General features: G+C 46.4%; 1 protein-coding gene across 1 annotated transcript in view; it reads left to right on the top strand.

The window, feature by feature from the left end:
- Nucleotides 1-23216, top strand: part of BMS1 (BMS1 ribosome biogenesis factor) — a 334476-nt gene that overhangs the window by 269930 nt on the left and 41330 nt on the right. Inside the window, exons 17-18 of the mRNA XM_086922425.1 lie at nucleotides 11010-11190; nucleotides 11669-11727. Coding sequence (XP_086778551.1) covers nucleotides 11010-11190; nucleotides 11669-11727 — 240 coding nt within the window. The remainder of the gene's footprint in view (nucleotides 1-11009; nucleotides 11191-11668; nucleotides 11728-23216) is intronic.

The raw sequence follows: 23216 nt of genomic DNA, 5'->3' as shown, positions 1-23216 counted from the left end.
TGCGTAGATCGAGGTAGACTATGGGATGTCATGGCAAAAATGGGTATAGAGCAGAACCTGATTAATTTACTAGCCGACATGCACTCCGACACAAGAGCAAATGTCAGATATACACAAGACTTAAAAGTAACGAGGGATTTTGGAATACACCGGGGCGTTCACAAAGGGTGTATTCTAGCCCCATTCCTCTTCAATCTGTACATTAACGATCTAGAAGAGTATCTTTTAGGCACAGGAGTTGACTACCCATATGTTGGCCGGAAAGGACTGCCGGTTCTGCTTTATGCGGACGACGCAGTCCTGATATCCAGCACTGCAGCAGGCCTACAAACCCTGTTAAAAGCTTTTCATGACTTCATGAAGTCACGGGACTTTGAGTATTAACAACTCAAAATCTTATGTCATGAAGGTAGGCTTGGGGAAAAAAAAGCTAAACTCTTTTAATGTCAATGGGGAAAAAATTCCTGTAGCTAAGACATACTCTTATTTGGGTGTCCTTTTTGACCATCAGCTAAATTGGGGACCCGAAGTACAGAGGAAAATGGGAGAGGTAACCAGGGCCAATGCAGCCATACTTGATTTCGCAAGAAAAATGGGCAATAGTCCGGTGGCCGCATTGCTCCAACTCATATCTATTGCATGCTATGGAAGTGAGCTATGGGGGTTTACTTCTTCTAGAGGCCTGGAGGTTGCAGAAAATAGCTTTTTAAAACTGGTTTTGAGGGTACCAAGGGGCACAGGAAATTTTTCCGTCCATGAAGAACTGGGTATGCCCTATTTGAGCGACAGAATAGCCGTAAATCCCATACTTTGTTGGCTAAACTGTTGGATAAATACTGAAATACTCCTTACTCAACAAATCCTGAAAGAAGCATTAACATGGGAAAATGGATCCAAAGTCCCCTGGATCAAATATATCAGCAAATGTCTATCTGAACTAGGGTGTCCTGACCTTTTTGCAACCCCAGAGCTTATTACTAAATCTGACGTTATTTTTGTGAAGAAGACCTTCATTGCTTCTAGGTATTTAGCCCGGGAGGAGGCCGAACTAAAGAAAGACAGTGTCCGGAAACATGTGCTATTAAAAACCTCTCTGCAAATGGAACCGTACCTGTCATGGCCCCTGTCAGGTTATGATCGCTTCTTGCTCTCGAGGTTTCCCCTAGATCTATTCCATCTTTTACTGGCCGTACCGAGGGGGGCCCATCGAGGCCAAGCGTTGCCACCTTGCGGCTGCGACAAAGTCTCCGCAAGACCTGGCACACTTTTTATTCATCTGTCCCTTTTATCTCGTACCACGGAAGTTATATTTAAAACCAATCCTCAAACAATTGAATTTTGCACAAATTCGACCAGCACTTTACTACCTCCAACTTCTAAGCTGTGACTGCACTTTATTTGTATGTAGCTTTTTAAAACTTGCAATCAAATTTAGGAAAAGTATGGAGGGGTAATTGCGTTGTTGCTGAGAGAAATATTTGTAACCAATATAATTATTTATACTCATAAATTTTTACTGTATATTCTGTCTGTGATCCTTTACTCGATGTGATTTTTAGAAATATATGGATTTTATGTGTTAACTGTAAATTTACTGAAATGTGCTTTTATGGATACTACTATGAACATTCGAATAAAGTTCTTTTGACTTGACTTGACTGGTACCTAAGTATTCAAGTAAGTATTTTTAAAAGTTTTTTTTTAATGACATTAGCACTTTATTTAATATATGTATACATACATATAAGTAAAGAGGCGGCACAACCGCATACTTTACTGAAGCCTTTTAATCAGCGCTTCACCCCACCAACGCGTTTCAGCCACACAAGGCTTTGGTCACGGTCAGTTAGTCCTTCTACCATTTCCATTTAAATGCTAGCCCATGTTAGCCTTAGGTGGCATTATGGGATACGTAGTTTGGAACAAAATTATTATAAAATTACAAGAAAAGAAAGACTGGTGTGATTAAACATTTGCAATGTCATTAGTACATTTTGCTACATGTTAATTCACATGGGCAGAATTATTGATTAGAGTTCATTCTCGGATTAGTTCCTTGTTACTTTTAATTCAAATTTCGGGTATAGTACCCTAGCAAGTTGAACTTATCAGCCGGTACTATCAAAGTCACTCTAGATGTATGTCGAGGTCCTCCCCAAAGTTCATGCCTCTCTGGATTTTTGTTCGAAGTCGGATGATGAGGCGGGACTCAATTTGTCTTAATTTTCGAACAAAATCACCTCCTCTTTCCATTTTTGTCAGCATCTTCAAACCATAAAATTTCATTGCTCTCCAGTCTCCTTCTTGGCAAGCATTTATATGTTTTGCCGTGGCATACAGCATGTTTTTGTTCTTCACAGCCCTGATATGTTCCAGGATTCTCTTTTTTAACGTGCATGTGGTACTGCCTATGTACTTGATCCCGTATCTGCATTCAATTACATATACCACATTTTTAGATGTGCAAGTAATTTGTTGGTCAATGTGCATTATTTTGCCATCTGGTTCCTCGATGCTTTTCTTGCTTGTTCCAATTTTACATGCTTTACAAGTGGAGCATGGTTGGAGTCCTTTACGTTGGTCCATGAGCCAGTTTGTTTGTGATTTCATTTGAAAATGGCTTTTCACTAGGAGATCTTGGAGAGAGGTGTTCTTTTTATATGTTATTGATGGTTGTTTGCCTACCAGTTTTCCTATGTCCGGGTCTTCAGATATGAGATGCCAATATTTTTTCATCTTATTGGCGAAGATTCCGCTCTCTTTATTGTATGTGGTTACAAATCTTGGTGGGTCATTCTCAGTATTTATTTTGGGTTTTTCTACCAAAATTTCTGCTCTTGTCTTTTTGTCTGCCTTCTTTTTACATTTCTTTAGGACACGATCTTCGTATCCCCTTGAGGCGAATCTTGCCTTGCTTTCTCCCATTTTGACTTCTGCATCTTCAGCTTTAGAACAATTTCTTTTTAGTCTTATGAATTCTCCATTTGGTATACTTTTGAGAAGGGCTTTCAGGTGGAAGCTGGTACCATGTAGCACACTGTTGGTGGATGTTTTTTTGCGAAATAAGGTGGATTCAATTTTTCCTTCTGAGACGTAAATTTTGGTGTCTAGAAAGTCAATTTGTTTTTTACTTGTGGAGCATGTAAATTGTAGACCAACACTATTATTGTTGAGTATGGAGAAATATTTTTGAAATTGTAGGTCTGATCCATTCCATATTATAAACAAATCATCTATGTAGCTTACCCATAAAATTATTCGATCCAGATCTTGTTGGTTATTGGTGTTCCATGCAATTGTCTTTTCCCACCAGCCCATGGTAGTATTTGCATAGTCGATTAGTGAGGAAACTTAAATCATAGTTGGCAAAATTGAAATAAAGTATGTGCCCTGCACATCTAACAGTGTATGACAATATACAGCATATAACTATATACTTGCGTGTATAGGCAAGAGACATGGATACGTTCAAACAACTGGAGACAGCCGTGATTATCAAACAATGTTATCGGCCGTCTGAGGAGTGACATCCAGCACATCATATGAGTCTTGCGTGTTAAGAGGGTCATCCGACAGGTCTTCAGCATCGACATCACGGGCCTGATCCTGCTGGCTGGAGACAGACACATTGTCCTCCATCTGTGTTCCGCTGATGCTTGCCACCACCGGAAGAGCCCCCTTCTGTCCTTGTAGTAACTGGTCCAGATCCGGGCTCATCTTTGGAGGAAGTTGTAAGAGCCTCAGCTTCTTTCCCCTGGGGCGGCAATGACGTGGCACCTCACCGGTTGGTTTGTTGCTTGCTTGACCAGACAAGGATGTAGTTCCCGATGGAGAGTACCTGTCGAACCAGTCCTCAGCCTCCTCGGAAGTGTTGAAGAGTGTGTTTTCTCATTTGCCACTTCTCTCAGGCGTGCTGGGAATAATAAAGAGTATTTCAAATCGTTTTGCCTGAGGCGCCTTTTCACTGCCATGTACGAGTATCTCTGCTTTTGCACTTGGATTATGTAGTCAGGAAAGAACATCACTTTATGATTGTCCACTTGGATGTCATGCAATTTCCTGGGGTCCTGCAATATCGTGTCCCTGTCCCTATAGTTCAACAGCCAGATCAGTAGTGGCCTGGGATTGGACCCTGACGGCCGGGGTCTGGCCAGCACCCTGTACGCACTCTCCACCTCAAAATGTGGGGAGAGGGTTCCTTTCGGCAGTAGGTCATGGAGCCAAGATTCTGCATAAGCAACAGGATTCCTCCCCTCCGTTCCCTCCAGCAAACCCACCACTCGCACGTTGTTGCGGCGGGCCTGTCCTTCCTCGTATTTTGCCCCGTCTTCAAGGAAGTCCACTCTGTTGAGGAGTTGTTGGATATGCTTCTCCACTTCCGCCACACGAGGGGACATCTCCGCCACCGTGACCTCAAGCACCCAGTGCTGTCTGCCAGCTAGCGATGATCTGCGTGTTGTAGCGTTAAATCTATGACTGCTTTATCTATTTTACTTTCCAAGGCTGTGCGGGTGAGGTTCAAAGTTTCCCCCAATTTTTCCACAGCGGCCAGGACTGCATCCAGCTTACTGGACATGTTGGCTTGTGATTAAACTCTTGCCATCTTTCCCGTCTTGGCTCTTCTCTGCGGAGGTGGGGCCGTTGCGTCGGGCATGTTTATTTTGAGTCGCCTGTCCCGCGACATCTATCTAGGGGTGACGTTGCTCTTGGACTGATACCTCACTAGCTGACATCCAACGTGGTTGCCTCTATGAAGAGAGGTCCTTCCACCATATCCCAGAGGCCACCTCTAGCTGAAATACACTCAACAGCTACTCCTATGCCCCCATGTCCACACTTCACTGCATCGGTCAAAACACAGCCCTCTAATGGATCCAAGTTGTGAGAATGCTGCTCAACTAAACAGTAGGATCAGCTCCGGGATCATTCATCTGGGGACGGATTACAAGCGCTCCTCCAATGCCAGTGTGTTTCTGGGTCTCCCAACCATGCAGGTGTAGGACAAAACTGCTATGACGGCCTCTCCCCAGATTCCAAGGGGCACCGCTAAGCGCACAACCACAGTGAAGTTCACTCGCGATCACAGGCATCTGCCACACTGCCTTCCCAAGTCACTGCCAGTAGAGTACACAGTGCCCGGCTACAGGGGGATCCCGCAAGTTCGGGATTCATCAGGGCCCCAGAGTCGTAGAGATTGCAGCTCACCGGTAGGCCTATAGTGTGGGAACTTGTCAGGAGGGCTCAGATTGCCCTCCGCGGCAGCCACCATCGCACATCCAGCGCTAGACACAACCAGGACCCCGTGCGGACCCCCCGCTCTCACCTCTGTTGTACACGCAGGGGGGTCGGGTTGTCTATAGCAGCAGGGGGCCGGCGGCGTGATAACAATTATTGGGCGGCAGACTCCGTAATAGCGGGCCGCGGCAGGTCAGAGAACAGCCGTGGTGATTTGCGCGGAAGGCGAGACCAGTTCTTGCATAAGCGGGAATGACCGCGCCCGCTCAATAGCATTCACACCATAGGACGCCGCCAGCCTTAATGCAAACACTACGACTCAAACACCCCGATACCTTCAGCGGGGGCTCAGGGTAGCTGCAGTAGTCTGTGGGGTGAGATGATGTTCCAGCGGTGTAGTATGGGTCAATTGGTGCAGCCTTTGTGGGGAGCCGCCAATCGGGCCTGCGAGTGTACTGCACCAGATCCCGGGACGTGGCGTGTGGGTTGAACAGTCCGTGTGGCCCTGCAGCGCATCTTGGCTCTGAAGGTTGCCGACTGTCTAGGACTGATCACCAGAATCCACGGCACCCCAGCAGTGAGGCCAAGTTGCACGAAGGCTCACGGCGCTGTGTGTACACAGCTATGCAGGGCGACTCCGACTCTATGCAGCAGTGTCCCTGTAGAACAACTGCGCCACTCAGTTCGGCCTTGTGGGCGGAGCTCAACCCAGCGCATGGTCTTTGTCTCCAGCTTGCTGCGAGCTCACCAGCTTGTCGCAGAGCCGAGGGCCTTGGCGCGGTGCACGGTTTTCATTTTGCACAAAGTTTGCCACGGAGCTTTAATGGATGTTCGAGTGCCTCGTTGCCAACTTACATCCACCATGGATCATTGTAGACGGAGAAATGTGGCCAGAACAGGGAGCCCGCGGCAGAGCTCTGCCGAGCACGTCTGCCACCATTGCTGGCTTAGCCAAGCCCCCGTGCAATAACATTTATCATGATGTGATGTTGCACCTGTGCTACACCCAGTGGACGGTGCAGTTGATGTTTCCTGGTGTCCAGTTATGTTTGAGACCATTATAGAGTGTGATTGTATTCACACAAAACTGCCTCTCTAAAACTTCAGTGAGCTGATGGTGCTGAGGAAAATCATGTAAAGCTTTTTTTCTGAAGGTTGTGGGCCTCCTTTTTTGTGCAGTTTCCACTGTGTAGCCAATCACATGGCTGCTTTCATTGTTTTTGTGTGTGCTGTAGCTACTGTGTTAGTCCCACGGAACCCATAGAGCAAATGATAGAATGCGGGTCACTCCAGCCAGCAAACCCCTTACTTCCCTCACCCACAGGAATACTGCAGGACCTGGAAGTAAATTATTGTTATTTTTTTTTTTTAAAGGTGATATTTACGATGATAGTCATTTTATTTTAAGTCTGAGCAAAGGGTTTCCTCAGAGGTACAAATAACCAATGTCTCTTGTAGTTTTTGTAAAAATTGCTATGTTTTTAGGTGTCACAGAACCTAAAAATGGAACCGTTGTAACGCTGGCTCGTCGTGAAACTACATCTTATTAGCTGATGTGATTGTATTGATGTATTTTGAAGGAGTTCCCGCCCGGTTACTGTCACTAGGGACATGGGCTTGAGTCTGGGCGCATCCTTACGCTCCCTTCTCTGTTATTTCCGTAGTTTTATAAAAAACAAAATCGATTTCTACTAAAATAAACGCACCCAAAAAGGCATCTCATGAAGACCTTAGAGGAGCTGAAGAGTCCCAAAAGGAATAGGAGGAGGTGAGGGCCTCTACACAGTCCATGGTGAATAAGTCTCTTGAAGGTGGTTACCTGCAGCCAGTCCCACTAAGTGTTCACCAGGGCTTCCGGGAAAAAGTACTCCTTTGGCATAGCTGGGATGAATAAGCATCTTAATTCTTGGCACACTACAGACTTCAGTGCGGTGAACGGAAGATGTCAGCAGGTTCGGGAGCCGCAACATCTTCTGGTCTAGTCCTGATTCTCCAGCCTGGCAGTTTTGTTCCTCATGAAGTTGCTGCCACCCAAGCCAGAGACTAGAACCCTCCACTAAAAACGTACCCCGCATGTATGGCTCAGCCTAGCAGCTGTTACACAAAACACACCAAAAATAAGGCGTGGAGACATCCCATTTCATCAATTAAATCCAACTCTATTTTTTACAGTGTGTGTAGCTTCGGATTTTGAGCATGGCTCCTCTGCTACCCAGGGAAACCAACTAAACCCAGACATTTCTGAAAACTAGACACCAAGGGGAGTCTAGGATGGTCTGTCTTGCTTTGATACTTCTAACTTTTCTTTCCCACGATGGACTTAGACAAAGTTTGAGATTTGCATGGCCTTCTGGGTTTTGCTGGTTTCCTTGGAGGCCTTGTACTAAAGTACTGACTCATGCCTGTTGGTTTTAGCACCTCTAGTAGTGTAAGATTCAAAGACAAAATGCTAATAACAGTGTCAGAATATTGAACCTATCCCTGCTAGAGGTGCCCGCTTTGAGGCCTCATCAAGGCATCAACTAATTAGAGGAGGCCTTTCATGCTTAACAGATAATGCCATTCATAAGACCAGCCGTGGACCCAACACAATATAACACTCCCATCAACAAACCTCTGACTTTCAAGAGCCCATCACATTCATACGCCACAGGACTTAAACACCATTCACACTGTCACACACTCAGTAATCAGCCAACCTGCATACAAACACACCTCCAGTAAACCTCAACACAAACATTTAGCCACGATGTAGGTCAGTGCTTCCACAAGCTTCACGACACATCAATGAAAAGAAACCTAGAATTTTGTTTTGAATACATGATCATTGTAGGAAGACAACCCTTTAAATAGTGTACCAAAAAGAAGTATACTGTTTAAAGACTCCAGCTATCACTTATGAGTGGACAGGGGCTTGCTCTAGAAACTTAAATGTTCTCTTTCTAGGATAGTGTGGGTGAGCAGACTTAGGCTTATCAGAGAGGAGTGTTAGACATTGGTTGCACACACAGAGGCAATAAATGCTGCACACACTTAAAAAGGAGATCCACACCAACTTAGAAAAATAACAAGCATTTTATATATATTTTGAAAACAAGAACTCTTGTGAAGAGGTAAATACTTTTTCATAGACTTTTTACAGTTTTAGCAATGTTAACCAACTGTGCATTTTTACACGTAATGCTTTCCTATGTGAGAATGAACATTCGCTGCATACATATACTTGTAACACTTTTCCTTGGGACCCCTTTCGGTCGTGAGGTGTTAGCGGGACAAGGACCAAAGTTCCACCAGTAGATTGGTCTTATCTGCCCTGGTAAGTCTGGGTGCAGTGGTGCTGGACGGGTTGTAGCCTTGCGCACTACGCGGTAGAAAGGAGGGGGGAGGGTGGCCCACTTGGAAATAAGTTGCAACGGGGCACTTAGGATGGAAGTTCTGATCTCCAGCTGACATCCACAACCTCAGCATCATCCTGGACAGCGAAATCTCCGTGAAACGTCAGGTCAACGCCATCTCCTCAGCCTGCTTCCACACCCTCTGCATACTCCCCAAAGTCTTCAAATGGCTCCCTATCAGCACCAGCTGGCTGAACTATGGCGACGCACTCTATGCAGGCACCACCACCAAACTCATGAAGACTCGAGATGATTCAGAACAAAGCTTCCAGACTGATCCTCAACCTGCCCAAGAGGACCCACATCACCCAACAGCTGAAGGAACGTCACTGGCTCCCAGTCCAGAAGCGATGCCATTTCCAGCTTCTGACCCACGCTTACAAAGCCCTCCACCACCAAGGAACCGCCTACATGAACCACTCCTGCATTTCCACCTACCGCCCAGGAACCTCCACTCCGCACACCTCAAACTTGCACAGATGCCTCGCTCCAGAGGACACTCCTTCTCCCACCCAAATCCTGGAACGCCGTCCCCTCCACCTCCACCTCCGCACCTCACCCTCGCTGACCCATTTCGGGAAGGGACTCAAGACCTGGTTCTTCGACTGATGCCTGCAGCACAGCGTCTGGATACCCCCTCGGGTGATAAGCCGAACTATACAAGTATGACTTGATTGATTGAGCGAGAAAGTTGATTATAGATAACCAAAGAAGGGGTAACAAATTACTGTTAATATTTCTCATAATATATCTGCATACCTTTTTTCATTGGAGCCCTCCAACTGCATTCCACTCCATTTACCCATTACTTTGTTTCCATGAAAGCAGAAGGAGACCAATGGTGGCAATACATTAGGCATATTTGATCATGGATTTATTGGATGAACGAACTGCGGGCAGTATTATTCATTGTGATTGTTTGCGCACGGCGCACCTTTTAAAAGGTGTGCCGGGCGCAAACAGTCACACTGCACCCGATTATGATGTATGCGCTGCCCCCAGGGTAGCCGCAAACTCGCCCTGCCCTGGAGGCAGCTCATACATGTGAAACACGGAGCAGCTGCTCTGTTTTCACAGTGCTTGCGGCACCCGCCTGCACTTTAAAAGGGGATTAGAGATCCCCTTGCAGGCAGTTACAGTCAGTGACTGCACCTGCCTGTAAAGGGATGTCTGAGGGAGTTCATGAGACCCCCTTTTTCCCCTGCATAGGGCTGTGCTCGGGAGGCGCACTGACAGTGCGACATCTTTTAAATGGTGTACTGTCAGTGCTCCTCCTGCGGGCTGCTTTGACTCTGCGCCCGCTTCTGTAATATGGAGAGGGCACATAGTTAAAAGAATCCTCTCATTTGCATAGGGCACGCCCCTATGCAAATTAGGGAACAGCCTCTGAAGGTGGCGCTGGCGCTTTAAGTGCGCCTCGGCTATCGGTATTATAGAAGGGATCGCACAAGCCTCGGTGCCCCCTTCCATGATGCCAAAGTGCCCCAGCAGCGTGCAATTCCTGTTGCTCCACCTGGGCACTTATTGTAACACGGCCCCTGATCAGTGACAGTTGACATGGAAGGGACATTAACAAAGAGGCTAAAATCTCTTGCCGTAAGGACTCTGGTACATGATTAATGATGGGAGTAAATTTAAATAGGATACTTGGCATGGAAAGGCAGCAGTAGAGGAATAGAGGGGAGGGGCAGATCAGAAGAGGCACATGGGGATTTCTTCCCGTTCTTGCGGATAGCCTTTAGCAAGATCGGGAAATATTCCTACAGAAAATATGGAAGTTAAAACAATGCATACCAAAAACAGACCTGCAATGAACATGAGCAAACAGAAGAAACTGAAGTCATGTTAGCGCTGTGATTGTGCACAATGAAAAGAAAACGAAACAGTCACTCTGAAATTAGAAAAAATTATTTATGAATGAGTATCCAGGTACTTTTGAGATACCAAATGATAACTTTAATACATCTGTACATCTTGTTTTTACTGTAAAAATAGATATTTGAGTTCTCAGTGTTTACGATAATATTTATAGTATACCATACTTGTAGGGTTAAGTCCAGGGTAAACTGTTGTGGAACAGCCAAGGGATCATTCGAAAATTGCAAATTGAGTTGGTTCAAGTTGCACTATGGTACATAAGCCTACACCTGTATCAGTTACAGATGGCTGAGGACTTTTGTGACAAAAAACATCATTGTGAGAAATACAGAGTACAACCAGACTTTTTTGTACATTTATTACCTAATGTATTACTTTGGAAACCTTGGAAACCTTTTCTGATACTTCGGTTTTCTTATTGAAATCCTTCAATCACCCTTAATGTTTGGAGCTCTATTGCAGGACATTCTAGTGACTAGCTTGTCCTTTACCCACACACAGATGCGTCTCAAGAAGCACCGGTGGCATAGGAAGATTCTGAAGACTCGAGACCCTTTGATCTTCTCATTGGGCTGGCGGCGTTTCCAGACCATTCCCATGTACTACATAGAAGACCACAACGGTCGGCACCGACTTCTAAAGTACACGCCAGAACACATGCACTGTGGTGCCACCATCTGGGGTAAGCCCTTGTGTCTCGTCTGATTTGCAGTTGTTATAAAGATCTCATTTTAATTGATGCCATACAGGCATTTCACAACTCGGAGTATGAAGTCTACTAACATGTAGACACAGGAAGGTCAGCCAAACTCTCACAATCTATTCCTGAATAGGACTCCGTTTTTATGCACGCCTCTCAGATGTACCAAAACTATTTGAGCACCCAGAATATGACATCTGTATCTATTCTGGGGGAGGTTTGCGGGGGGGCTGAGGGATGCCGGGGGGGACAAAGCTGGCACTTATATTTGCATAGGATCTCTGCAATCTGTTTTCAGAATCATGCATTATGTGAAAAGATTCTTGCTTCAGCATTGTAAAGGCAAGACACCTTGCTCACACTGTATTTGGAGGTGTAGTTCTCCTTTGTGTAATTGTTGTAAAACTTGCATGTTAAACTTCATACTTTTATCTTCCTTTTTTGTCTTTATGTTCTTTAGGTCCCATCACACCACAAGGCACTGGTTTTTTGGCTGTCCAGTCAGTGAGTGGTACAACGGTAGGTACAGAGGCGAGCAGTTAGCATGCAACACTGATTTTCCTGGCTGTTAGCATTACTCATTGGGGTTCTAAATTGTGCTCCCAAGTAGGTAAGGAAAGTCTGCTTATAGCCCATTCCAAAGTGATGAGTACATCCACGTGGATATGCAAAACCTCTCAACTAAAGATGTCAAAATGCAGAATCGCTTCACAAGGCAGATGCATCCAAGCCCTATCTACGCCGGTGACCAACTTTGTTCTTCAGCTCCAGAACATTGATATACCAACTTTTTCAGAATCCTGTCGCTTTAAGCTTTCATTTATTGGTGTTTAGTCTCTCCAGATCCTGTCAAGTCTCCTGTTAGTCCTTTGCACAGCTTGGTATTCTTGAAATGCAAAAAATAGCAGAGGCTTCATAGAGAACTGGAATGAGCTTAGCCCTTCTGGATTTAATGAGATACCACCTGAATTAAATACCTCCAGACATTACAAAAAAACAATCAGCACAACGAAATGCTAAACCACCGTTTTACCATTTCTGATGCTGCGAAAAAGAAGCTGTTTGATACCATTCTGTAAAACTATGTCAGGGATGTTATTTTGTCTTGTGTGACATCAGTATATTTGATTTCTAATTTTTCTGGACAGCACAAATGTTTATCCTTCAACGTAGCCTGCTTCATGTTCCAAGCGTTGAGGATTCAGATATTTATGCCATTCCTTGAGTTTGGGAAGTGAAAAGCACAGGGTCAAAATAATTACTGAAGCAACTGCAAACCGGTGTCTGTAAACTGCAACAAAATGAAGATGTTGGTAGCACTAGTCAGTAATGTACCTACAATGAAGCAGATCATATGTCCAAAAAGGACTGACCTTTAAAACAAATTCTTGTTTTCAAACAGCATTAAAGGTCAGTCCTTTTTGGACATATGATCTGCTTCATTGTAGGTACATTACTTACTAGTGCTACCAACATCTTTATTTTGTTGCAGTTTACAGACACCGGTTTGCAGTTGCTTCAGTAATTATTTTGACCCTGTGCTTTTCACTTCCCAAACTCAAGGAATGGCATAAATATCTGAATCCTCAACGCTTGAAACATGAAGCAGGCTAGGTTGAAGGATAAACATTTGTGCTGTCCAGCAATATTCTAGAGGACACCAAACTTCTTATCTGGATGTCTTTGTTCCTTGAGATAGTTAAGGCTAGTAGTATTGTTGAAGCATTGGATAGCCAAAGAGTTTGGCCCTGTATCATCTGTCTGCCCAAAGAAGTCCAAGTATTTACTGACTTTTTCTCAATTACATCTGTTGCACATTGTTGGAAATGGGATATCTGGCTAGCTGAGACTTGCGCCAAAGCGAGGCAGAAACAGCCACTCTAGTCAGGATAAGGGAGTTACACTTCTAAAATAACCCCTGCTCACCCCCTTGGTAGCTTGGCACGAGCAGCTAGGCTTATCTTAGAGGCAGCGTGTAAAGCATTTTCACATAACCAACAATAAAAAAAAACAGGGTACACACTACAAAAGGAAACCACACCAATTTGGAAAAATATCCAATTTTTATATACATAAGACAAGACCTAATACAATAAACCTCCCCAATACTGTACTTAAAAGTTCACAGCTCCAAAAATACGCTGATTAAAAAGAGTTCCTTGTGTGGATAGCTCCGTCCGGGCTACCACGACGTCATGAACAACAAATCCAACAGTACTGGCTGGTTGCGGGGTCGCGGGCCAGCTACGGTGTCGGGAAGACCCGCAAACAGTACCTGTGAGAAATGAAGGGGGCTGAGCTCCTTGAAGTCACTCGCATTGCAAGTCGAGCTCCTCTCTGGTGGAATCAGGAGCGCTGGCGCCGGCAGACGTCAGCTGCTGCGGTGTGAAGTGCGGTCCCCCCAGGTGACAGATGGTGTCGTCGGTGAGACCAGGGTCGCAGTGCGAGATGAATGCGGTGCTCGCCATGGTGCTAGCAGGCCACGGTGCAAGCAACGGCGGCGTCGTTGCTGAAGCCCTGTCGTCGGTTGATGAACTGGAGTCGATGGCGCCGGCAGGCCAATGCTGCGGTGCGAGATAAGGGCGGTGCATCGTGTGACTTACGAGCAGTGCCCTCGAACCATGGTGCAAGCAGCTGCATCGATTTCGGTGGGAAGTGGTGGTGTCAGGCAGGCCAAGGCGTCCTCTTGAAGCAAGGCGGTGCCAAGTGCGGTGCCCTCCGGTTGCGGTGCGCGCAGCGGTGTCAACAGGCGTCGGTGAGACCAGGGTCGCGGTGCCCCGTTGCGGCAGTGCTCTCTGTGGTGCCAAAGCTTTGGCGTGAAGCAAGGAAGTGCGGAGTGCCCACAGGTCATGGTGCAAGCAGCGGCTCGTTGGCGGCGTCAACAGGCGTCGTCTGTGAGACCAAGGTTGCGTTGCGGCGGTGCCCTCTGCGTTGCCTTCAGGACACAGAGTTGGCAGCGGCGTCGTATACGTCGTTGAGTTGCTTTTCCTCTGTTTGCAGCATAAAGCACACAGTCCCCAGTGCTGCGGGCAGAAGAGCTTGAAGTCTTTGTTGTTCCTGAAACTTCGTGACTCACAAATTGGATTGCAGAAAGTCCACTCCAGGCCTTTCACTGCCCAAGACAGAAGCAGCTACTGCAGGTCAGCCCAGCAAAGCACCCAGCAAAGCTGTCCTTCCTTTTAGCAGCTTCTCCGGTGCCTCTTCTGTGCAGTCTTCTTGATCCAGATGAGTTTTAAAGTTCAGGGTTCTGGGACCCAGTATTTATGTCAAAAAATCCTTTGATCTTTCAGGCAAAGGGTGTCTGTGCCCGGTCAGGACCAGTTGGGCCTTCTCTGGTGTGAATTTCTGGCAGGAGGTGGAGATAGCATTTGTCAGAGGCAGACCAGGCCCTTTGAGGTGCAAGGAAATCTCCTCCGCCTTCCCCCATCGTAGCCCAGGTCTATTCAGCCCTTTCCTGACCTACCTAGTCCATCTGGAGCCCCTCCGGCCCCCCAGCCTTTTGTCATCCAAAACCCAGACAAGCAATCCAAATTCCAGCAGAGGCACACAGGATGACTGAGCAAGAAAATACCCATTTTCTAAAAGTGGTATTTTCAAACGCAGAATGTAAAAATCTCCTTCACTAAAAGATGCATCTTTAGATTCTGAGTTCAGGCATACTAAATTTTATTTTCTTACCGAATTTCCCAGGGCCAGTTATGTTTATAAGATGTTATAAACAAAAATCTGATTCTATCCTATGGAGAACTGGTAGCCTTGCATTAGTGAAAAACGAAATTGGCGGTAATTCACTATTAGGACATCACACACACCAGGACATGTCCTACCTTTCACATACATTGCACCCTGCCCACCGGGGTACCTTGTGCCTACCTGAGGGATGTCTGACATGTAAGAAAAGGGAAGGTTAGGGACTGGCAAGTGTGTGCACTTGGCTAGTCAACATGGCAGTTACAAACTGCGCGCAGACTCTGCAATGGCAGGTCTGAGTTACCGTTTTCAGGGCTACTCACGGGGGTGGCACAACCAGTGCTTCAGGCCCCCGGGTAGCAATTGATTCACCAGCCCTGGCACACGCAGTGCACTTTACTAGGGGCTAACAGGTAAATCAAATATCCAATCATGGAAATACCAATCCATAACACAATTTACACAGAGAGCATATGCACTTTAGCACTGATTAGCAGTGGTAAAGTGCCCAGAGTCCTAAAACCAACATAAACTGGTCAGGGTCAGGGAAAAATAGGAGGAAAAAGCAAAACGTTTGAGGATAACCCTGCAAAAAGGGCCATTTCCAACACACTTCTTTAAGGTTTGCATCATTCAGTTTAATTCCACTTAACTGCTACCATAGCAACACTGGCTAAATGTTAGAATCAACAGTAGAAGGGAAAACTGCACATAATCTTAGATTTGTGAGATAGAGCGAATGATTTGTTGCCTTTCACTGTGTGAGAAATGGAGGCATTTCCACTTGGATGTACTTAGAGGTGTTGTCTATGTACAGGTAATACAATAGCTTCCAAAATGAAGTTTGCACTTATTGCTTTTGCTAAGTGATCCGTTGTTCCGCAGATGTAGACTGAAGTTATTTTCTCTCTCTGCTAAATGTGTAATGCCATGTTTTTGGTTCCTAATATGTTTCTGGATTCTGGTGATGTTTTTCATTTTTTCCCCCAGAGTGCTGAAATTCAGTGTCTGCCTTTGCTTTTACAGCTGCACTGCAAACATTTCTCAAGAGCTGTTTTTCCCCCAATATTTACAAAATATGTTGCTTTTATTGCACTGCAATTTATAGCTTGTATATTTTAATTAAAGGATGAATATTGAAGGATATACAACGTTTCTCTATTGGCAGTGATTAAAGAAGATTTATCATAGACTCTGCTAAGTAGTGGCTGCTTTTATATGCTTCTATCAATCCTTCTGAGTCAAACACAGTGTCTCTCTCGCACAGGCACGGAGTCTCATACTCTCCCTCATGTTTCCCTTGCAGACTTGCAGGACTCTAGTTTACTCAAACATATTACTCAAATATTGATTTGTAAACAAATTCTGGACATAGTCAGAGGCCATTACCACATCTCCGTTAAAGATTATGAAATTTGTAGGGGTGTTAAACTCTAGCAACATGGTAGTACCTTGTTTAACTTAAAAACCTTTGAGTTACAACTTATTAATTAATGCCCTTGTACGCTTAACCACATCATTAAACCAGATTTTCCGCATGCTTCACATTGCTTTTCTGTACTGGCTGCATTCATACATTCAAATTATGCTGTTGTGCTGATAGCCTACCATGTGACCCCATTTCATGTGACACTTCAAACTGGTCCTGGTTTATTATCTCACATCTCTTTGCAGACTTGGACAGGTGATTTCTTTTTTAACATTGGTAGAAACCACAGCATACAAAGTGCAGTTTGCTAAGTGCTAGGAATAGCTGTATGCAGAGCCTGCTTTAGTACTAGTGGCTCCCTGTGCGAAAATGCTTGTTGGCTCAACAGCCCCTCACCCCCACCACCCACAATGACCACCTTGCCACGGATTCCCTCACTACCACCATTTGACAATGCCCCCCAAGTCTCCATAACCACTCTCTCTTAGATTCATTTAGTTTTATAGCGCCACTCATACCAGTTTACGGTGTCCGAACAGTTTACATCACACATATGTTGCACGGAGACAATCACACGTGTAAAAATCAGTGTATAGTAAATGTTACATAACACAGAGGCCTACAGGGTGTAGGAGTGAAATGGCATCCATACTGGTGGCACTATAGTTTGAGTCCTTGGTCTGAAAAAGCACAAATTCAGAATTTAAATGTAACACCATTGTTTAGAGGTCTTCTTTAATGATAAGAAATGATTTCTACCCAAATAATCCCTTTTTGCAATATTAGGATAAGTAAAGACTGTTCAAAAAAACATGTAGCTCTAATATATTCCTAGCAATCGACAGTAATTAGCTCACTGCTCTATATTAGGATTTTACCTTTTAAACTGCAAGTAACGTAAGGATCTCTCTGACAAAAGCGATAACCCATTGACCTATTTATAGTGTATGCACTTTGTGATCTGAATGGGATACGTTCTTTGCTGTATGCATATTAACTTTCTGCGCTATGATAAGTCAAAACTTCCTCTACCAGACAAAGTTCCGGTCTGTCTCGGGAACAACATTAGTCACCAGAGCTATGGTGACATTTTTATTGATGCTTGAAAATTGCTGAGACAAGGAACATGGCATCTGGTGTTTTTAAAACAATAAACATGGCTCCCCCACCCCAAGTCAGCGCCCGGTGCGGTGGCTCCGATTGCACTGCCCGAGAGCCTGCCCTGGCTGTACGTGTCACATGTGACAAAAAAAAACACCAACAGCCATAAGTTTGCTAGACCATTCGGTACTTAAGTTTTGCAGCGTGAATCTTTCTGGATTCACTATGCTGTGCATTATTCCGCGGTCTAGTGGTTGGGTCCGGAATCGTAGTCTTTTCTTTGTTTTTTGTGTGTTTTTTTTCGTAGCCCAGGTGGGCGTCGACGTCCCACCTTTTGGTGTCCTTCTCGTGACGACGGCACGCTTCCTGCGGAAGTTCCCACCTTTGGGCTCCATCTTCAGATTCTTTTATCCGCCGTTGGGTCTGGATCGTTCCACGAGTGGCTCCAGAGTTTTGGAGGGAAAGAAGACACTGATAAGCCGCTTTGCAAGGAAAAGCCTGAAAAGACGACGAGGGATAACAACTTCGAGCAGGGACGACGAAGAGGAAGGAGAACTTCGAAGAACTTCGATGTCCAACTGAGGATTCGCACAGGGGGCCCCCTGAACGCGCGACATGGACAACACACCTTTTAAATTCTGCCGTAACTGCCACCACAAATACGCGCAGAAGGATCAACACCCGGTTTGCAACCTCTGCCTACCAGTCAACCACGAGAGCAAGGACTGCAACGCCTGCCCTGCCTTCACACCGAAGACTCTCCGGGTTAGAGAGCGACAGACGAGACAACTACAACATGCAGGGCAAAAGTGAACAGCTGTCCCTTCGGGACATGGGGTTCTCGAGCGACGAGGAGGATAAAGTTGCCTGAGAAGACAACAGCTACACGGTCGTAGAGACTGATAAGAAGACTTCTAAAGAGGTAGGAGGGTCGACGACCCCTAAGCCCCGACAGAGCCTCGACAATCTGAGGCAGACTCTCGAAAAACAGGGTCGAAGTCCTCGAAGGGAGCACTGGCGCCGAAAATCTCGACGGCCACAGCTGCATCAAAGGACAAACTGCCCAGCGGATCCTTCTAAAAGGACTCCCAGGCGGCGAAGATCGGCGAAAAGCCAAGGTCGTCGAAGCACGTCCCCGAAAAGGAACGTTCGACTTAGAAAGATGGGGCCCGAAGATGGCTTCGGCGCCGACAAAAGACCCAAAGCCCATCTCGGCGTCGGCGTCGACGTCGACGTCGAAATTTACGACAAAGAGAGCAGCCGACCCGTTTAAGGCCGAACAGACCGCCGAAATGGAGAGGAAGAAAAGACTGCTCCAGGCCGAGATGGATAACATCCTTCAACGAAAGAAGGAGTTCGATGAAAAAATGAAGAGATTCAACATCCCGTCGAAGCAAAGCACAGTGGTCGTGGAAATAGAAGAGGAGAAGGACTTCGAGGCTGAAGAGCCGCCGAAAAGTCCTGAAGCCCAGGAACACCTGGATAAAGAAGCCTCATACTACAATGAGGAGGGGGAAGACTATCAGCGGACGACCCTCGGATCAGCATCCTCGGGGACTTAGGACCTGGAGTGGCAGGACCTCGACACCGAGAGCCCAGAAGAGGCCGTGGACACGTGCCCTTTGAGGCCTTCACCGCCAGATGACACTGGGGTCTACAACATGATCATCAAGAACGTGGCAACCGCTTTTGGAATAAAGCTAGATGAGGAGAAACCAACAGCAGACTTCCTCCTCGAGACCCTGCTCCCCACGCAAACCAGGAGCCAGTACCTCCCTATGCTTGAGTGTCATGGCCCAGGGGAAGGAAGCGTTCAAGGAACCAGCGACATGCAGGTCCGTCACCCTAGGACGGAGAAGAAATATGAACACTCCGCCAAGGACCCTCCATACATCAGAGGATCTGTTACGGCGGACTCCATTATTGCGGGGACCGCCAGGAAGAGGGCTAATGTCCCAACGACTTCAGGGCCACCCCCAGACAAGAAAAGCAAGAAGATGGACCTAACTGGGTGAAAGATAGAAAGGAACGCTGCAATGCACTGGCGCATGGCAAACTCAAACGCCCTGCTGAAGAGGCACCAGTACCAGATCCTGGATGAGATCGGACAGCTGCTGCAGCACCTACCAGAGGAGTACCAGCAAAGAGCTGCACACCTGGTGGAGGAAGGGAAGAACGTGGCAAATGCCTGCCTCAAAACTGCCTTGGATGGAGCAGACACGTCCAGCAGGCTGATGATGTTGGGAGTCACTGAGAGAAGACAGGCTTGGCTCAGGATTTCGGGCTTCAAGCCAGAGGTACAGCACAACATTCTTAGAACCCCTTTCAACAGGGACACTTTTTGGGGCGCCGGTGGATGAAAAGCTTACCCAGCCGAAAAAGGAAAACGAAACTGCAAGGTCCATGGGGGCCCTGTAATTCAGGGGAACAAAGAGAGGTACCCCGTCACGGAGACCGAACGGAAGGGGGGGACCAACCGGGAACGTCACACCAGACATTCCAACAGTCACAGCATGGTGACAAACACAGCAAGGGCACCAGAAACAACACTGGCACCAACAACAGAGAGGCCAGTCCTTTCGCGGGAGAGGGAACGGACGCGGACAAAACAAAAGAGGGGGCCAACAACCCGCCTCTAAGTGACTCCGTCACGAGATTAGTGCCCACCCGCGCAAAGCCTCCCAGGGTGGAGCACAAAAAGACCGACTCAGGGTTACACGAACACACATCGCAGAACATGTAACACCAGTAAGAGGCAGGTTAAGTCGTTTCTTCCAGGAGTGGAAAAAGATTACCACAGACAAATGGATACTCAACATCATACAGTTCGGATGAGGAAAATTTTGGCCATGATGTGTTCCCTAGCGCGTACCCCACCGACTCCATGTACCAGATTAAAGTGCATGTAACTTCCCTCCTGTGCCAGCTATGAAGACGCAAATACATTTGCGTCCACCGTCAACTTGTCCTCTTTCAGATGCACCATGAATGGATTATATAGTCCGTTCCTAAGTATGCTATGCCAACGTCTTTTTATAGTACACTTTTCACTTTTTCCTGCTCTAGCCAGAGTAGGCCCCGAATTCCTGCCATCTGAACCTCTTTTGTGGCTCCTGGCTCTGCCCAGGCTACCTCTGTACTCGTGAACTCTGTCCTACATTCAGCGCGGCCCCTCGCGCTCAGCTCAAGCCTGCTTTCTGCCAAGACTGACTATAACCTTCGAGTTATCTGTTTCACTCCCCGAGAATACATTCCTGCCTACTAGATCCTGTAAACATCCTCTCCAGCTGCAGAGCCAAAAGGGCCGACCTGTCTCAATGCAAGTAATTCATAGCCTCCGTTGCCTTGCTTCCATGGAAGGCCCCGTGCCCCCACGCTTCACATGTAGACATTCAGGCGCTCATACACGCATCCACAGTTAGCATAGAATAGCCTCTACCCTAGAGACCTTTCCGCCCAGATAGTATAGTCACTAAACATCAGATATCAGATATGATAGAAGTACAAGTTGATCTGACATGCCAGACTTCTGTCTCTTTCCGTCAGTATAAATGTCAAGACCCCTGCACCCCGTCAATCACACGTCATGCAGCTGCGCGCGCATCCAAGCTTCCGATTTCTGCTGACATTGCAACATTTTTGTTAGCACCACCCCTTGGTGCCACCCACTTGCGTCACCTATCAGTGACGTTTCTAGCACACACCTCTAGTTCACGCCTAGTTTACGCCTCTTGATGATGTATTGGTACCACGTGTATACTGTTATCTTGTCTTCTCTCAGCTGTTACGCCTCTTACATTGAACATTATGATGTAAATCAAGTATATAAGCTATGTATTGTCAATAAACGAGAGCGCGCTCATCTATCCCTTCTGACACCCCTGTGGTGGTCAGAACATGATATCCTGATTCCTTTATGAGGAATAAAACCCTTAGAAACTCTAACACCACGGACTCTGTTTTCTTTCCTTCTGATTGAGTTATTATTGATTAAGTACTTACCTGCATAGAAATTAAGAGAGTAAATTAATTATTTACGTCATTTTGGCGCCCGAATAGGGACCCCTCCCCCACCTCACGCGCCGGTAGGTGCGTTGCAATCCGTGTCCCCTGCCATCAGTTAGACGGACTACACGTGTACTGGCAGGATTTCCTGCATCCCCCTCTGACCCACGGAGGTGACGAAGACTGCGATCAGTGCCCAGACGAGGCGGTGAGGAGTGCGGAGGATCCAGACCAGAGCCCAGCCGAAAGAAGCAAGGTCCGAGGTGTGAAGAGGCCCACCAGTTTTCCGAAGTTTTCCGAAGTATTCCGAAGTTTTCCGAAGTTCCGAGTCGAGTCCAGTCGAGTTTTCCGAGGCCTTCTGTTTCCGTGCTTCCCGGTGAGTACCATTGCTGGGTCGTATCTAGACGGGTTTGGGTACGCAAGTCCGGTCTGCACTGTTTTTAGGCAGTGTATCTGTACTGTTTAGCAGTATATCGAGTCTTCCGAATTTCTGCACTGTTACAGCAGTGTATCCGTACTGTTGAGCAGTACACTTAGTTAGCTATGTCTTCAATGTTTTCATGTGATTAATGTTGTGGTATGAATGTGACTGTTTTACTGTGTATTATTGTATTTCTTGTATCAACTAGCAACTCGTATCAAGGAATAAAAGACCTAGCGTTCAGCAATAAGTAAGCAGGATGCCGTTCCTCAGCAAGTTAAAACAGATCGGAACTAGGAAAGGGTTACTAGAGGAAGAAATTCCTATCCCCCCTAGGGACACTCCAGGCAATTTTATGTATCAGAAACACGGCATAGATGCCATATTATATCTAGATTTATGGGCCGATTACACCAAGCACCTAGACGAAAGACACAGATGGCCTGTTACCGGAACGTGGGATGCCGAGTGCATCATGAGGGTAGAAGAAGCATTATGGAAAAAGAAAGCCAGACAATCTCAGAAGGACGCCATAGAGTTTTGGCGTAAGGAATCACGTAAGCGTGCTGACAAAGCACTCCGTAGAGAAGACAGACTTAAAGAATCAGATAAAGAACGAGAAAACGAATTAGTTACTGAAGGGATCCGAGTAAAAACAGAACAAATAGACCGTGCCCGAAATAATCTTGTAAACGGTATGTATCTCGTAGCAGATGGCCCATCCGAAACTGAATCAGAAATACCGAAAAACTTACCGACACCATTAGTTCCAACTAAAGTAATGCATAAAACTACTAAAGACATATTCCTGAATTCATATCTAGAGGATGTAGCACCAGCTTACACCAATCTGCCTGTTCGTGCCCTGCCTACTGACAGGGATGGGGGTGGCACTGCGCCCCCAGATCCAGTTCCGCCGGTACCGCGACAGACCTCCCCTGTTCCGCCAGCTCCGCCACTTCCCCCACTCAAGACGGACCTACCGAAACCAGTGCTACCTGATCTTACTAAAAGACAAATTCAAGTCCAGATACAGACTCCGCGGAGAGATAATGCCCAAGCATCCGCCTCAGGAGGTGCGACAGCGGGTCTACAGACCCCGCCACCGACACACAGATTGCATTTAAGGGACACGCAGAATACTTTCCAGTCTCCCTACTCAGCCCGGCTTGACGCATTCAAAGATAGGATGTCATTTTGCAGATATGATCCAGTACCCGGAAAAGACGATCTAATGGTATTAGCTTCACTGCGCTTAAGATCTGCCACCGATAGCTTGCTATGCTATGTAGGAATGCAGGAAGTTCTCGATAGACTATATAAATTCATACAGACAGGGAAAGACCCCGACAGTGTCAAAGC

This window comes from Lissotriton vulgaris, chromosome 5 (assembly GCF_964263255.1).
Source record: "Lissotriton vulgaris chromosome 5, aLisVul1.2, whole genome shotgun sequence".
Taxonomy (NCBI): domain Eukaryota; kingdom Metazoa; phylum Chordata; class Amphibia; order Caudata; family Salamandridae; genus Lissotriton; species Lissotriton vulgaris.
This window is presented reverse-complemented; position numbering and strand designations above follow the sequence as displayed.